Source organism: Scyliorhinus canicula, chromosome 3 (genome assembly GCF_902713615.1).
Source record: "Scyliorhinus canicula chromosome 3, sScyCan1.1, whole genome shotgun sequence".
NCBI lineage: Eukaryota > Metazoa > Chordata > Chondrichthyes > Carcharhiniformes > Scyliorhinidae > Scyliorhinus > Scyliorhinus canicula.
In genome coordinates, this window is record NC_052148.1 from 200,506,557 (window position 1) to 200,523,099 (window position 16,543).

The window sequence follows — 16,543 nt, forward strand, 5'->3', positions numbered from 1 at the left end:
GTCTTAGAAAGTCCGTAGTCGTCCTGTTCATCCGTACGCTTGGCCACAGGAGCCTGGTACAGCAACCTAACCTAGTCAATAAAGCCCCTCCCAAATCCGAACCCCTCCAGAACCTCCCATAAATAAAGTCAACCTGGTCAAAAGCTTTCTCCGCATCCATCGCGACCACTACCTCCACCTCCCTACTCTCCGGGGGCATCATGATCACAGCCTTCTTACATTGGCCACCAACTGCCTGTCCTCAACGAACCCAGTCAATCCATTGTTGCCAGTTCTGTTCCACAGTATAACTGAGACAGACTTGCACCTTAGAAGCTGGTCAGTGTTAAGGACGGGAGGGCCTTTAATCTAAACGGCATTAATTTCTCCTGTCACCACATGTAAAGGACGGGATTCTCTGACCCCCCGCCGGGTCGGCGAATCGGCGGGTGGGCGGCGTGAATCCCACCCGATGCTGACTGCCGAATTCTCTGACGCCGGGGTTTTGGCGGGGGTGGGAATCGCGCCGCGCCGGTCGGGGGCCGTTGGCAGTGGACCCCCAGCGATTCTCCGCTCCGCGAAGGGCCGAGCGACCACCTGTTTTCGGCCAGTCTCACCGACGGAAATCAAACCAGGTCCGTACCGGTGGGTTCTGGCTCTATGGGTGGCCTGCAGAGTGCTCGGGGGATCTGATCCCGGGGGGGGGGGGGGTGCCCACCGATCCGCGGGTGCGCCTGTGCCGTGGGGGCACTCTTTCCCTCTGGGCCGGCTTCTGTCAACCTCCGCCATGGCCGGCGCGGAGAAGAACCTCCCCTGCACATGCGTTGGGATGACGCCAGCACATGCTGGCGCTCCCGCGCATGTGCCAACTCGCGCCAGCCAGCGGGGGCCCTTCGGTGCTGGTTGGCGCGGTGCCAAGCCCTTCCGCGCCGGCTGACGCAGCACCAACCCCGCCGCCGCCGGCCTAGCCCCCGAAGATGCGGAGGGTTCCGCACCTTCCAGACGGCCCGACGCCGGAGTGGTTCACGCCACTCATTGCCGTCAATACGGCCCGCCCCATCGGAAAGGGGGAGAATCCACCCAAAGGTGTTTTTGCTTTTTGATTTCTCCCTATTTAAGCGATGGAGTATTTCCCAACTCCTCAGTTTTAGTGTGATCCAATTTTCTGTTAACCCCACAGCAAACTTGAAATAAGATGAACTAAAAGGGTTAGTTGATTTACACACACTCAAACATGAGGAGGGGAGCAATGTGGCCTTCTGTTCATTCATACAAGAGAGGTACAAGGCAAAGACCACAGACAAAATAATTATTGTTTCTCGTGAATCCAGAATCAAGTCCAATAATGTATCCTTTCACAGAGTCAGCAGGTTGAAGACTGATGCTGGATAATTCATTTTTCCAGTAGAGATGACTTCCATGATGAGATAGGCACATAGAGGTGGATTAGTCATGCAGGTGCTGATACAGAAATTCTAGTAGAAACAGTGTAGGTAGGGAGCCAGGTATTCAAACCTGGACAGACATTGTCTGCCTGCCCAATGGAAAATAGCAGTCCAAGCTTGGCAGCCACACAAGGCAATGCTAGATGGTCCATTAGCTTGTGGGGAGTGGGGGGGGGGGGGGGGGGGGAGATAGTCATGTGCCTCCCACCACTCCACTTTGTTTTGGAAAAATATGTATATTCCTTGGTCTTAATTCTTGAGATTGGTAATGTTTCAACCATAAAGAATTTGAAGAGGTTTCCAGGTTATTTGTACTAGCAGAGATTGGTCATCTCCATTGGCCAGAACTAACCAAAGAAATGTAAATGGCCATTGAACAATTACCTTGGAGTTTGGTCTCTGCAATAATGAGGGTCATTGGCTCTCTCTTTGGAGACGGTGAGGTGTCAGTTTCTCTAAATGCCAGACCGTTTGTTTTGTTTAGGTCATGGCCAGCTATGGCTCCAGTCATTTTAAAGCCTTTGTCCAGTTTTTCAAAACGATTCTAAATTAGCCATGCTGATATATATATATATTAAAAAGAGTTTGAGGTCTTAGCCCCCCTAACAGAAGGGCAATGACAGGGGGTTCCATTTTGTCAGTATATAAATATAAATGCAGATTTTTCTTGCAGTTGAAAATTCCATGGGATTTACGGTTCCTCATTATTGTTGATATAGAGTCTGCTGTAAGTTTCACGGTACATTTGAACAATTAAAAGGATCTGTATCTTTGAAACAATTTAGAAATTAATTATTCTGAAGGTGCAGGTGTACCTGTGAGCCAGTTCTGACAAGTTTCAATCTCGGGATGATGATGCATCTTTTAAATTAAATAAATTTACAATTGGTCGGAGAAAAAAAATCCCTGAAGAGGAAGAAGGGTACTTTTACCTTCTTTCCCTTCCTACCTTATTCAGTGATTGTGCTGGTTTTGGGGGGGGGGGGGGACTGAGTCGCCCAGTTTACATTAGAAGTGCCTTGTTGCCCTATATTTTTAAGCCATGAGGATCCTCCTGCTTGCAGATCCAAATGGCAAACTGAAACCAAACATTGCAGCAAATATCAGTAGCTTGCAGTTGAATTAGTACTTTAGGTTACAGACAGGGAGTGACATTTCATTTCAAGAGTGTTTTGTTGCCTCTAATGGACGTATTCTACATTTATTCTTCGCCCCATGGCATTACAATCGCAGAATTCCCCACGACCAACATCCTTGGGGTTACCATTAACGAGAAACTGAACTGGACTAGCCACATAAATACTGTGGCTACCAGAGCGGGTCAGAGGTGAGGAATCCTGCTCACCTATGTTCTTTTGGCAGCACCTTCCAAACCTATGACCATTACCGTCTAGAACATATATGTCAAACTCAAGGCCCGCGGGCCAAATCCGGCCCGCGGTGGAATTATCTTTGGCCCGCGAGATAATATCTAATTACTTTTTTTTAATTTTAATTTATTTTTTTAAAATTTAGATTAGCCAATTATTTTTTCCAATTAAGGGGCAATTTAGCGTGGCCAATCCACCTACTCTGCACATTTTTGGGTTGTGGGGGCAAAACCCACGCAGACACGGGGAGAATGTGCAAACTCCACACGGACAGTGACCCAGAGCCGGGATCGAACCTGGGACCTCAGCGCCGTGAGGCGGTTGTGCTAACCATTAGGCCACCGTGCTGCCCTAATAATATCTAATTACTATTAAAGCTGGCCCCAGCAATTGAAGCGCCTATGGCGTATGATATGGCTGATGCCGAGTTTATTCAGGTATAGTGTGAATCACAAAGTGTTGGCCTGTGGAAAAATGTTTTCATTAGAAATTACTCTGGAAAAGCTCCAGATAAAGCAATAAGAAATAAATGCAACTAATTTTTTTATTTATTTAATATTTAATGTTGTTTTTATAGGCAATAACCTAAGCTTTATTAGTTCCAGGTTCAATAAGTTCATTTCAATAAGTTTTGCAAAAAAACATTGAACCAGTCCGGCCCTCGACTTGTCCCGATTTTTAAATTTTGGCCCACGGTGTATTTGAGTTTGACACCCCTGGTCTAGAAGGACAAGATCAACAAATACCTGGGAATACCACCACCACCCCTAAGGGCAGCACGGTAGCATGGTGGTTAGCATAAATGCTTCACAGCTCCAGGGTCCCAGGTTCGATTCCCGGCTGGGTCACTGTCTGTGCGGAGTCTGCACGTCCTCCCCGTGTGTGCGTGGGTTTCCTCCGGGTACTCCGGTTTCCTCCCACAGTCCAAAGATGTGCGGGTTAGGTGGATTGGCCATGATAAATTGCCCGTAGTGTCCTAATAGTAAGGTTAAGGGGGGGGTTGTTGGGTTACGGGTATAGGGTGGATACGTTGGTTTGAGTAGGGTGATCATGGTTCGGCACAACATCGAGGGCCTAAGGGCCTGTTCTGTGCTGTACTGTTCTATGTTCTACCTGGAGGTTTCCCTCCAAGATTCTCACCATTCTTACTTGGAAATATAGTGCCATTCCTTCAGTGTCACTGGGTCAAAATCCTGGAACTCTCTCCCGAACTGTGGGTGTACCTGCACCTCAGGGACTGTAGCGGTCCAAGAAGGCAGCTCACCACCACCTTCTCGAGGGTAACTAGGGATGGGCAATAAATGTTGGTCGAGCCAGCGATGCCCACATATTAAAAAAAACCAAGGTTACCTCTGCTAGGACCTTTGGCAATGATGTAGTCCAGTGGTGGGCAACCTCGGGGCTGGGGGCTGTCATAATATCCACTCATGTATATAATGAGATGCAGACAGGCAGTGATTGACACACAGGATGACCAGTAAGCACACAGAACAGAGCAGCCAATCACCAGACAGGACACTACCACTATAAAGCTAGAGGGCACTAGGTTTCCCGCTCTCTCTGGACCCAGCTACTGAGACAGTCAGAGTCCACAAGCTAGCCAGCGCAAACACCATTCGGTAGCTAGTAAGTCTGGTCAGGCTACAAGGTCTCCAGTCAGATCAGTATAGTGCGAGACTTTCTGCGTAGACATGTACCAACCTTCCCACTCCTGCCGCTATGGGGGATTCAGTATAGTGCAGACTCAGGCTCCGACTTCAACCTGGCGATGCTGGCATACAGGGCAACCCCACTGTCCACTGGGTTGTCTCCAAGGCAGATGCTCATGAATCGCACTCTGAGGGCCACAGTTCCAGCCATCCATGTTCCAGACCTTGACCACCTCACGGCTTTCCGAGAAATGCACCAGTCCCGGGCGCAACAGAAGACCACATATGATGCTCAGGCCACGGATCTACCGGAGCTGGCTCCAGCCGATCATGTTCGCGTCCAGTTGCCTGAGGGCAGCTGGTCAGCCACAGCTGTTGTTGTCAAACAAGTTTCCGCAAGGTCTTTCCTTGTCCGCATGGCTGATGGCTCCCCGCTACGGCGCAACAGACGGGCATTGCAAAGAGTTCCACGCCCACCATCTGACTGCAGTGCTCCGCTGGCCATCATACTTCCTCCGGACGCACCCTGCCACGAGGCCACCGATCTGCCAGCGATCCTGCCGGCCCACGCGACCACTGCGATGGCAGCGATCCCGCCTATCCACGTGCAGGCGGCTCCTGATCCACCTCTGCAGCGATCAACAAGAATTTGTTGCCCACCACAAATACTGAATCTGTAGACTGAACTTTTGTAAATTTTGTGACTGAATTCATCGATTTAACCTTTGTAAATATTGCTTCGTTTGCTATGTTTCTGCACTATCGACACCTTCCCATGTATATATGTTTGTTCAAGCACCATTTGTATATAGTCAGGCATTTATATATATATATATATACACGTATACATACCTCAGTATTTATTTAACTAATAAAAGGTGGGAAATGTCATAATATCCACTCATGTATATAATGAGATGCAGACAGGCAGTGATTGACACATAGGATAAGCACACAACACAGAACAACCAATCACGAGACAGGACACTACCACTATAAAGCCAGAGGGCACTAGGTTTCCCGCTCTCTCGGGTCCCAGCCACTGAGACAGTCAGAATCCACGAGCTAGCAAGTGCAAACACCATGCGGTAGCTAGTAAGTCTGGTCAGGCTACTACTAGGTCACCAGTCAGATCAGTATAGTGTCGACCCACAGCTGAATATGTATAGCAGTTCTATAATTGATTAAAACAGTGTTGGATCTTCTCCAGTGTTAAACGTCTGTTTCTAACTTCCCTGCATCGAGTGCAGTCCACATCGAACCAACCTGCCTAATACATCAGGGGCGACATGCAGCCTATCAGGCATGACCCACAGGACCTTTTGTTGACCATTGCCTACGCGAGGGCTGCCACATTCCATCCACATAGTTTTTTTCCTACCAGGATAACTATAGTGACACACACGTAAAGCAAGTGCATGTGAAGTAAGGTGTGCGCTGAGTGCACACAACATTGTCTCTGGGAGCTGTGCCCTGCGTCCAATCGAAGTGTAAATATTTATTTTTTTAGCATTTGAAGTTGATATTTCTATTAATATATGATGATTCAGCATTTTCTATAACTTGTTATAAAATAATCAGTGGATATGAAATGTATCCAGTCTTATTCATGGGGTCATGGTTAGTGAACATGCCCAATCTCCATCTTGCAGTCCACTGAAACGAAGGAGGGCCACTCATGCGGCCCATTCACTAGCCTAGGTCGCCCACCACTGCTGGAGCCTGGAGGGCACTGTATAAATAGAACATTATCGCCATATTTCACAGCTAATTTGGAATTATCCCAACATCACTAATTAAAGGGCTTGGCTGTTACAGATACTTGATACCATGTAATCACATGATGTTGAGCCAGCGTGGGGCCGTGAGGGAAAGAGACTGCTACTCCGCGTCTGCTGCCAAGTTGCTTGCCTTAACTCCAGCCTGCTGTAATTCCGGTATCCGGATAATCCGTGGCGAACATGAGGGTGAATACTTCCTGGGATCAAAGATCACTGTTCCATCCCACACTGTCAGTGCAGGTAGAAGTTAATTTTTTCTTGGCATATCGTTTTATTCAATCATGTGTCGTGTAAAGATTTGCACCCATTTGCGAAATTGGCATTGCGTTCTCTACAGAGGTTATTTACCGTACAATGAAAACAACCTAAATGGCCACAAGGAGGTGGTGACAGCTGATATTTCTTTCTAAACAGGCTGAATTTATCCTTTGCGTTCGAGGTGACTCAGATAGGATTGAATTGGTGGGTTCATGAAGTTATGTAGAATCACATTCAGGAGACTCCAATCTTGCAGACGCATTTTTTTTTGTTTCTGACTCCAACCAATTATGTTAGTGACGGTCCCAGCATGTATTACTGTGAGATGCCACTTATCCCTTGTTAGTCCTTTTAAACTTCCTGAAACCCTGTTTTTGTTTATTTTACAATCAATTCTGCTAATCTGAACTTTTTTAAGTGTAGAAATATTCCTTATTTGTGAACAAGGTTCACTACACACTTTATTTTTCTAAAGTATGTAGTTATAGTAACGAACACAATAAGCTTGATTATATAATAATCTTTAGTAATAATCTAACACTGCAATGAGGTTGCTGTGAAAATTCCTTAGTCGCCACGTTCTGGCGCCTGTTCAGGTACACAGAGGGAGAATTCAGAATGTCCAAATTACCTAACAGCACGTCCTTTGGGACTTGTGGGAAGAAACCAGAGCACCCGGAGGAAACCCACACAGACACAGGGAGAACGTGCAGAGTCCACGCAGACAGTGACCCAAGCGGGAGTCGAACCTGGGACCCTGGCGCTGTGAAGCAACAGTGCTAACCACTGTGCTACCATGCCACCCATATGTCACAGTAAGAAGTCTTACAACACCAGGTTAAAGTCCAACAGGTTTGTTTCAAACACGAGCTTTCGGAGCACGGCTCCTTCTTCAGGTGAAGAAGCCTGAAGAGCCTGAAGAAGGAGCCGTGCTCCGAAAGCTCGTGTTTGAAACAAACCTGTTGGACTTTAACCTGGTGTTGTAAGACTTCTTACTGTGCTCACCCCAGTCCAACGCCGGCATCTCCACATCATGGGACCCATATGTCAGTTACTGGTCAATTTAATGCTCAAAGCATGTGCCACAGATAGTTGAAGCTAGCCGGTTCATTACACAATAAGTTTTAGATTTCTATTGTATCTTGAAGGAGCGGCAGAATTGGAAGCCAGGCACTCCATGCATCAGGAAGCCTGTTTCCTGGAGCTGCTCTGGCACGCCTTCTAGTGGTCAGTTCAACAAAATGTCCTTTTTAAGAGTCCTGGCAGGTTCTGAGAAGAGGTTACTTGACCTCCCCTTGGTTTTTGGTACACATGTCTAGTGCTGGAAACAATCTAGACTTGTACATAATTTTTTTTTTTAAATTTAGAGTACCCAATTATTTTTTCCAATTAAGGGGCAATTTAGAGTGGCCAATCTACCTATCCTGCACATCTTTGGGTTGTGGGGGTGAAACCCACGCAGACACGGGGAGAATATGCAAACTCCACACGGGCAGTGACCCAGGGCCGGGATTCGAACCCAGGTCCTCAGTGCCGTAGGCAGCAATGCTAACCACTGTGCCACCGTGCTGCCCCTAGACTTGTACCTAATTGAGGTAGCCGAGGATGCCTGGTGTCGATGGGAGTGTCACCCACTTGAGGAAGCATTTTCAGAAAAGTGGAAAGAAAATTTTGGGGAGAATCAAATAAGGTTTTTTTTAAAAATGCACACCGTACAGATTCTTTATCACTAGATGTTTTCCATAGTATTGACTTCAGTCCCATTTTCTTTCAGGTTCTGAGGAAATTATGGAATGTGCACAAATTCCAGGTGATTGGACCAGACTCCGAAAACCACTAGATATCAGTTACCTGCAGTACCTGTGGGAGGCTCGGGTGAACATCACTACCTGTATGAAAAAGTGTAGAGTGTGGTCTGCACCTTACGATGGGGAAAATCCAGATACTGAAGTTGTTTCCTTGGTATTGTCAGAGGACACCAGCAAACTCAATAGTAAAACATCAGGTAAAGGCCATCACAACTCTGTCCTCAGGAGGACTAGGTTGAAGTCCAGTTCCACCAGGGAAAGGATGCAACTGGACCTGGAATGGGATAACAGCTACGACACTGGAATGTCCCCAGGGTCCGATGAAGACTCTGTGCAGCCTTACTTACCTTTTTCAGTTAAGCAAGACACTGGGAACAGTACACAACCAGTAGATCCTCCCAAGCACATTCAGGAGATGAAGAAAAGTGCATTAATGCTCATTAGAGGCTCTTACATTGAGGAATCAGATTTTCATGATGATGTTATGGTTTATCGACTCTGTGCAGAAAAAGATACTCAGGATAATGTTGAAAGTGATTCCAAAAATGTTAAAAGATCAGCTTCTGTGAAAAGCACAGATCAGAAAACACTGACGAATGATGGGCCTGCCAATAGGACATTGCAGAGCATATCAAGGAACATTGCTTCAGAGAAACAGACCACTGAGAGCATAGAACCTGAGCTGGGCACAGAAATGGAGCATTCAGGTCAGGGACCTGCACAAATGGAAAAGAAACAGGAAGACCATTTACATGTATCAAACACGGAGTCCAAGTGCTCCAACCAGCACACCTTGAATGTTGAAACTGATGATTTCCTTTCGCAGTATCAGGATCTTCTTGCAAAGCTAAACTCTAATCCTGGTGACTCAGCGATACTGAAGCAGAACCCATCTGAACCCAGCACTCCTACAGAAGAGGAAGATGATTTTGAGAAGTTTTCTGATCCCTCTCTTTCTGACAATATAACTTTTCCATTTGGTCCAAAGGTTCACCTGATGTATCACAATAATCCTGCTAGAATACATGGAGCTCCATTCACAGGTAATTTTGTTGATTTTATTTAATGCAGAGCAGGCCCGCAGGGCCAAGTGGTCTACTCCTACTTCTAATATGCATGTTTGTATCGGAATTGTAGAAATAGGGGAACAGAACAGGGTGCAATTTGTCTACGTCCAAGCTTCATGCATGTGGAAACCATCATTGGCCATTCCAATGCTTCAGTGAGTTTATTTAGGCATCTCCTGTAGCACTCTTGCTTTGGAGTCAGAACAATTATGGGTTCAAGTTCAACTGCAGAGCTGAGATCACAACATCTAAGCTGACACTCCAATGCACCTCTGACACTCCAATGCAATGCTGAAGGAGTGTTGCATTGTTGGAGGAGGTAATGACTGTTAGATGAGATGATAAACTGAAGGCTCGTCTGTCCTCTCGAGTGGATGTAACACATCTCTTGGCGCTATTTGGAGATGTGCAGGGCACCCTTCCCAGTGGCCTGGTCAATATTTATTACTCAATAAACACAGATTCTCGGTGATGTTTATGGAACATTGCTCAATGCAGACTTGCAGTCAAATTTCCTATTATACCACAGTAAATGCACTTTAAAAAAAAAAAAGTACTTGATCAATTGTAAACTGCTTTTGAACATTCTGAGATGTTCAAGAAAGTTGCAACATAAATCCAGAGCTTTTTAATTTCTTTCAATTCATTGAGTTTCAAAGTCATACAAACAGGGTACATCTCCAGTTTGAACCTTGATCTGAATGAAAATGAGCTTCCAGAACTCCAACAGTCATGGCTGATGTAGTTTCTAACTGTTTAGATTAAAGTGTTCAAACAGAAGGATAAGTTAAAGGATTGAAATCGAGCAAATAATCAATAAGACAATGTCAAGGTGAATGTCTTGGAAAGGCATATTCTCATAAAGTTTATTGTGAATCTAAACTTGAAATGAACCCCGCCACTGCAGATGGTGAAATTTGAATTCAACAAAAAAAACATCTAGAATTTCAAGTCTTAATGGTGACCATGAATCCGTTGTTGATCGCCATACAAAATCCATCTGGTTCACTAATGTCTTTTGGGGAAAGAAATCTACCATCCTTACCCGTTCTGGTCTACTCCAGACCCACAGCAATGTAGTTGACTCTTCACTGCACTCTGAAATGGCCAAGCAAGGCATTCCATTGAGGGGCACTTAGGGATGTGCAACAATTGCTGGCCTAGCCAGCGACACCCATATCCCATGAATGGATTTTTTGAAAATCAGGAGAACGCAACCAGCTGTATGACGTAGAGGGCAAGGATTTATATAGCACCTCGGGAAATCATAAAGAATGGTTTACTTTCAAAGTAACTGTTTTGTAGGCAAACACCGAGGTCCTGCACACCACAAAGACAAAAGACCAGATCATTTATTTAATTATTATTATTTTTAAAAAATTTTTTTTAGAGTACCCAATTCATTTTTTCCAATCAAGGGGCAATTTAGCATGGCCAATCCACCTACCCTGTACATCTTTGAGTTGTGGGGGCGAAACCCACGCAAACACGAGAGAATGTGCAAACTCCACACGTACAGTGACCCAGAGCCAGGATCGAACCTGGGACCTCGGCACCGTGAGGTAGCAATGCTAACCACTGCGCCACCACGCTGCCCCCCCCTGCTGCCCTAATTTATTTAATTATTTACCTAGTTATGGAATTGACTGAGCTTAAGGGGACAGAGTCGAAATAATGGGCAGGTACTCTAACTGGCATGGTGTGACCACTGTTGTCTGCAAGAATCTGTGTTGGGGCCTCAAATATCCACCATATTCATTAACCACTCCGGTAGTGTTACGAAACATCGTGCAGTCAGGAAATCCTTCAGAGATGAGAAGGGGAACAATTTTCTTTTTCTGTAAGCTTTGGGAATTCGACATATAAATTTGGAAGCAAGAATATACTGTAGCCCAGGGGTGGGCAAACTACGGCCCGTGGGCCGCATGCGGCCCGACAAAGGTTTTTATGCGGCCCACCAATGAGGTGCCCGGAATCATAACCGGCATTATTGAAAAGCCGCCGGGGAAAAGCCGCTGAAGTAAATGCGCTTATTGAATAAGCGCATTTACTTCAGCGGCTTTTCCCCGGCGGCTTTTCAAAAATGCCGGTTATGATTCCGGGCACCTCATTGGTGGGCCGCATAAAAACGCGCGTAGTGGGGTGGATGAGTGGGGTTGTCTCATTGGTCGGTTTAGTTGGGTGTGCGACCAATAGGAGTCCAGATTACAAACAATAAGCCTTATTATTGTTTGTAACCTGGACTCCTATTGGTCGCACACCCAACTAAACCGACCAATAAGGTAGCCCCACTCATCCACCCCACTACGTGCGTTTTTATCGTTGACTCGGCCAGGCTGTGCTTCTGTCAGTGTTAAGGATCAGCACAAGCAACTTGACACCTGATTTCAACAAACTGGTAAATGGCATCAGTCAGATGCATCATTCTCATTGACATTGTTCTGTTACTTACTGAGTTACTTTGTTTTTCAAATAAATGTGCTTTTTTTTCTATAAAGACCTTTTATTTTGGCTATTTAAAATATTAATTAGTTTACTTAATATACTATGCGGCCCTTTAAAATTGTGAATTTCTGAATGTGGCCCTTGCACGGAAAAGTTTGCCCACCCCTGCTGTAGCCCAACTCCTTAATATTGGACCTCTAACTTCAAATAAAACTGAATTAACATTGCAAAGGAAGCATTGAAAACATCCACATTCAAAATCCATTCTGAATGCATTTTTTCAGTTCCATTGAGTTCACTATTGCTTTACAATGATCTTTAAAATCTATGGGCGGAATTCTCTGCTCCCCACGTGGTGTGGGAGAATCGTGGGAGGGCCTCCCGAGGGGCCGAACGGCTGGCCCTTCACGCCCGTTTCACCACGGCAGCAACCACACCTGGTCGCTGCATTCGTGAAACGGGCGCCAGATGCCTGTTTGGGGCATCTAGGGGCCCGATTTGGACGGGAGCACCGCGACTGTGCTCGGGAGTGGACAGGCCCGTGATCGGTGCCCACCGATTGTCGGGCCAGCATCCAAAACGGACGCACTCTTTCCCCTCCGCTGCCCGGCAAGATCAAGCCACCACGTCTTGCCGGGCGGCGGTGGAGAAAGACGGCACCGCGCATGCACGGATGACTTCACATTCTCGGCGTGATGAGGTCGCTGACAAGAAAGACGGAGGCCCGCTCCTAGCCCCCTGGGTGGGGATGAATTAGGTGCGGGGAGCGGGCTCCGCGGCCGTCGTGAACCTCAGCCGAGTTCACGACGGCCTTCACGAATTTGGTCTCCTGCGGAGAATTCCACCCATATTGTAAAGAGACTGTAATTCACTTAATTGAAGCATTGCCTTCAGTTCCACCATCTCTCACCCTTATGTCTGTGTTGCTGCATTGCATTTAAATAATCCAGTTGCTAGACCTGAGGGGCATATTGGTGCTTATAGGTATTATTTATGATTGCCGTTTCCCACTGTCATAGTTCCAGAAATCCTGGCTCTGGAATTGTCCAGATGCTTCCCCAATGGGGGGGGTACAGAATGTCTGTGGTTCAGACAATTCAAGCCACTAATATCTGTTACTCTGGAACCAGTTTGGGACTAACTGTTTTTTAAAAAGCGAATTTCATCTGGGCTTTATTTCCACAATTTTTAAATGTTAGTAAAATTTTGAAAAGGTAAATTAAATGTTTCTGTGGTAAGAAATTAGATGCTGCTGCTTGCTTTTATAAATATATTACTAGACCTATAATTGGTCATTTTCCATGTGAGTCGAGACATGGACTGTCAGCTGGGTGTTTATATTATTCTGACCTCTCCCAATGTCCAACACGTGAAAGTGATCGAAGATTCAGTAGGGGACGGTTTCAGGAATAGTGACCATAATTCCATAAGTTTTAAGGTACTCGGAGATAAAGATGAGTAGTCCTCAGATGAAGGTGCTAAATTGGGCGATTGCTAATTACAACAATATTAGACAGGAACTGACATTTAGATTTGGGTAAATCAACATCTGACATGTGGGGGTCTTTCAAATGTCAGTTGATTGGTATTTAGGACCCGGCACATTCCTGTGAAGATGAATGATAGTATGGCGAGTTTCAGGAACCTTGGATAACGAGGGATATTGTGAGCCTAATCAAAAAGGAAGCATTCGTAAGGTCTAGAAGGCTGAGAACAGACAAAGCCCCTGAAGAATATAAAGAAAGTAGGAAGGAACGTAAGCCAGGAGTTAGGAGGGCTAAAAGGGGTCATGAAAAGTCCTTAGCAAACAGGATTAAGGAGAATCCCGAGGCATTTTATACATACATAAAGAGCAAAAGGGTAGAACCATAGAATTCCTACAGCGCAGAAAGAGGCCATTCGGCCCATTATGTCCGCGCAGACCATTCGAAAGAGCACTCCACCCGCTCCCCCTTCCACCTCGCCCTGTCCCCGTAATCTAACCTGCACATCCCTGGACACTAAGGGGCAATTTATCATGGCCAATCCACCTAACCCGCACATCTTTGGACTGTGGAAGGAAACCGGAGGAAACCCACGCAAACATGGGGAGAACGTACAAACTCCACACAGACAGTGACTCAAGGTTGGAATTGAACCTGGATCCCTGGCGCTGTGAGGGAGCAGTGCGAATCACTGCGCTGCCCACTTGAGAGAAAATAATACTTCTCATCTTCACCTTTGATGGGAGACCCCTTACTTTTAAACTCCCACAAGGGGAAACATCTTTTCAACATCCACCTTGTCAACTCCCCTCAGGATCTTTATATGTTTCAATCAGATCATCTCTTAATCTTCTAAACTCCAATAGATTAAGGACCAGCCTGTCCAACCGTTCCTCATAAGCTAACTCTACATCCCAGGTATCAGTCACGTGAACCTTCACTGAACTTCTTCTAATGCCTTTCTTAAATAAGGAGACAAAAACTATACACTGTACTCGAGATGTACCTCACCAACGCCCTGCACAATTGTAGTAAGACATCCCTACTTTTAAATTCCATCCCCCTTGCAACAACAACATTCCATTTGACTTCCTGAATCACTTGCAGTTCTTGCATATTAACTTTTCCGAGCCAGGGAAAGGGTTGGCCCACTCGAGGACTGAGGAGGGAATCTGTGTGTGAAGCCAGAGGAATTGGCGAGGTACTAAATGAGTACTTTGCATCAGTATTCACAAAGAGAAGGACGTGGTGGATGATGAGTCTAGGGAAGGGTATGTAGATATTCTAGATCATGTCAATATCAAAAAGGAGGTGGTGTTGGGCCTCTTAAAAAGCAATATGGTAGATAAGTCCCCAGGGCCTGTTGGGATCTACCCAGAATACTGGGGGAGGCAAGGGAAGAAATTCCTTGGGCCTTGACAGAAATCTTTGTATCCTCATTGGGAGGTCCCAGAGGACTGGATATTAGTCAACTTTGTTCCTTTGTTTAAGAAGGGCAGCAGTGATAATCCAGGAAATTATAGGCTGGTGAGCTTTATGTCAGTGGTAGGGAAATTATTGGAAAAGATTCTTCGGGACAGGATTTACTCACATTTGAAAATAAATTGACTTATTAGCGATTGGCAACGTGGTTTTGTGAAGGGGAGATTGTGTCTCACTAACTTGATCCCATTTTTTGAGGAAGTGACAAAGATGATTGATGCAGGTAGGGCAGTGGATGTTGTCTATATGGACTTCAGTAAGGCCTTTGACATGGTCCCTCATGGTAGACTGATCCAAAAGGTGAAGTCACACAGGATGGGAGCTGAGCTGGCAAGGTGGATACGGAACTGGCTCGGATACAGAACTGGCTCTGTCACAAGACAGAGGATAGTAGTGGAAGAGTGCTTTTCTGAATGGAAAGCTGTGACTAATAGTGTTCCGCAGGGATCGGTGCTAGGACCTTTGCTGTTCACAGTATATATAAATGATTTGGAGGAAAATGTAGCTGGTCTGATTGGTAAGTTTGTGGACGAGACAAAGATTGGCGGAGTTACGGAGAGCGAAGAGGATACAGCAGGAAATAGGTCGCCTGGAGATTTGGGTAGCGAAATGGCGTTTAATCTGGACAAATGTGAGGTAATGCATTTTGGAAGGTCTAAAATAGGTGGGAATTATGTAGTAAGTGGCAAAGCCCTAAGGAGTAATGACCGGCAGAGCGATCTGGGCATACAGGTCCACAGATCACTGAAAATTGCAATGCGGTGGATAAGGTAGTCAAGGAGGCACATAGCATGCTTGCCTTTCAATCGGGGCATTGAGTATAAAAATTGGCAAGTCTTGCTGCAGCTGTACAGATTCTTAGTTAGGCCTCATTTGGAATATTGTGTACAATTCTAGTCACCACACTACTAGAAAGATGTGGATGCTTTGGAGAGGGTACAGAAGAGGTTTACCAGGATGTAGCCTGGTCTGGAGTGTATCAGCTATGAATAGAGGTTGGATAAGCTTGGATTGTTTTCACTGGAACAAAGGAGGTTGAGGAGCGACCTGAAAGAGGTTTACAAAATTGAGGGGCATGGACAGAGTGGATAGTCAGACGCTTTTTCCCAAGGTGGTAAAGTCAAGTACTAGGGGACATAGGTTTAAGGCATGAAGGGAAAAGTTTAGAGGAGATGTGCGAGGCAAGGTTTTTTTACACACAGGGTGGTGGGTGCCTGGAACTCGTTGCCGGGGAAGTGGTGGAAGCAGGTATAATAGCGACATTTAAGAGGCATCTTGATGAATACATGAATAGGATGGGAATAGAGGGATATGCATCCCGGAAGTGCAGAAGGTTTTAGTTTAGACAGGAATCATGATCGGTGAAGGCTTGGAGGGCCGAAGGGCCTGTTCCTATGCTGTACTTTGTTCAGCCTGTTCTGCCATTCAACATGTTCCAACAGACATGGCAGAAGTGGGAACATTGCTTAACTTTCCATTTCTCCTCCCCATAGACCGAGAACCATTGAAACCGATTGTAAATGCTGGTTGAGATCAATCAAGTCTGTATTAAAAACATTAGGGCAACACAGTGGTGCAGTGGTTAGCACTGGGACTGTGGCGCTGAGGACCCAGGTTCAAATCCCAGCCGTGAGTTACAGTCCGTGTGGAGTTTGCACATTCTCCCCGTGTCTGCGCCGGTTTCACCCCCACAACCCAAAAGATGTGCAGGTTAGGTGGATAGGCCACGCTAAATTGCCCGTTAATTGAAAAAAATAAAAATAATTGGGTACTCT

General features: G+C 45.9%; 1 protein-coding gene across 7 annotated transcripts in view; it reads left to right on the plus strand.

Annotated features, from left to right (window-relative positions):
* fam160a1a (family with sequence similarity 160 member A1a) overlaps nt 1-16,543 on the plus strand; it is a 225,551-nt gene that overhangs the window by 185,292 nt on the left and 23,716 nt on the right. For all 7 annotated transcript variants that reach the window (XM_038791988.1, XM_038791989.1, XM_038791984.1 and 4 more), the window contains 2 exons: nt 6,262-6,464; nt 8,257-9,333. In XM_038791988.1, coding sequence (XP_038647916.1) covers nt 6,262-6,464; nt 8,257-9,333 — 1,280 coding nt within the window. The remainder of the gene's footprint in view (nt 1-6,261; nt 6,465-8,256; nt 9,334-16,543) is intronic.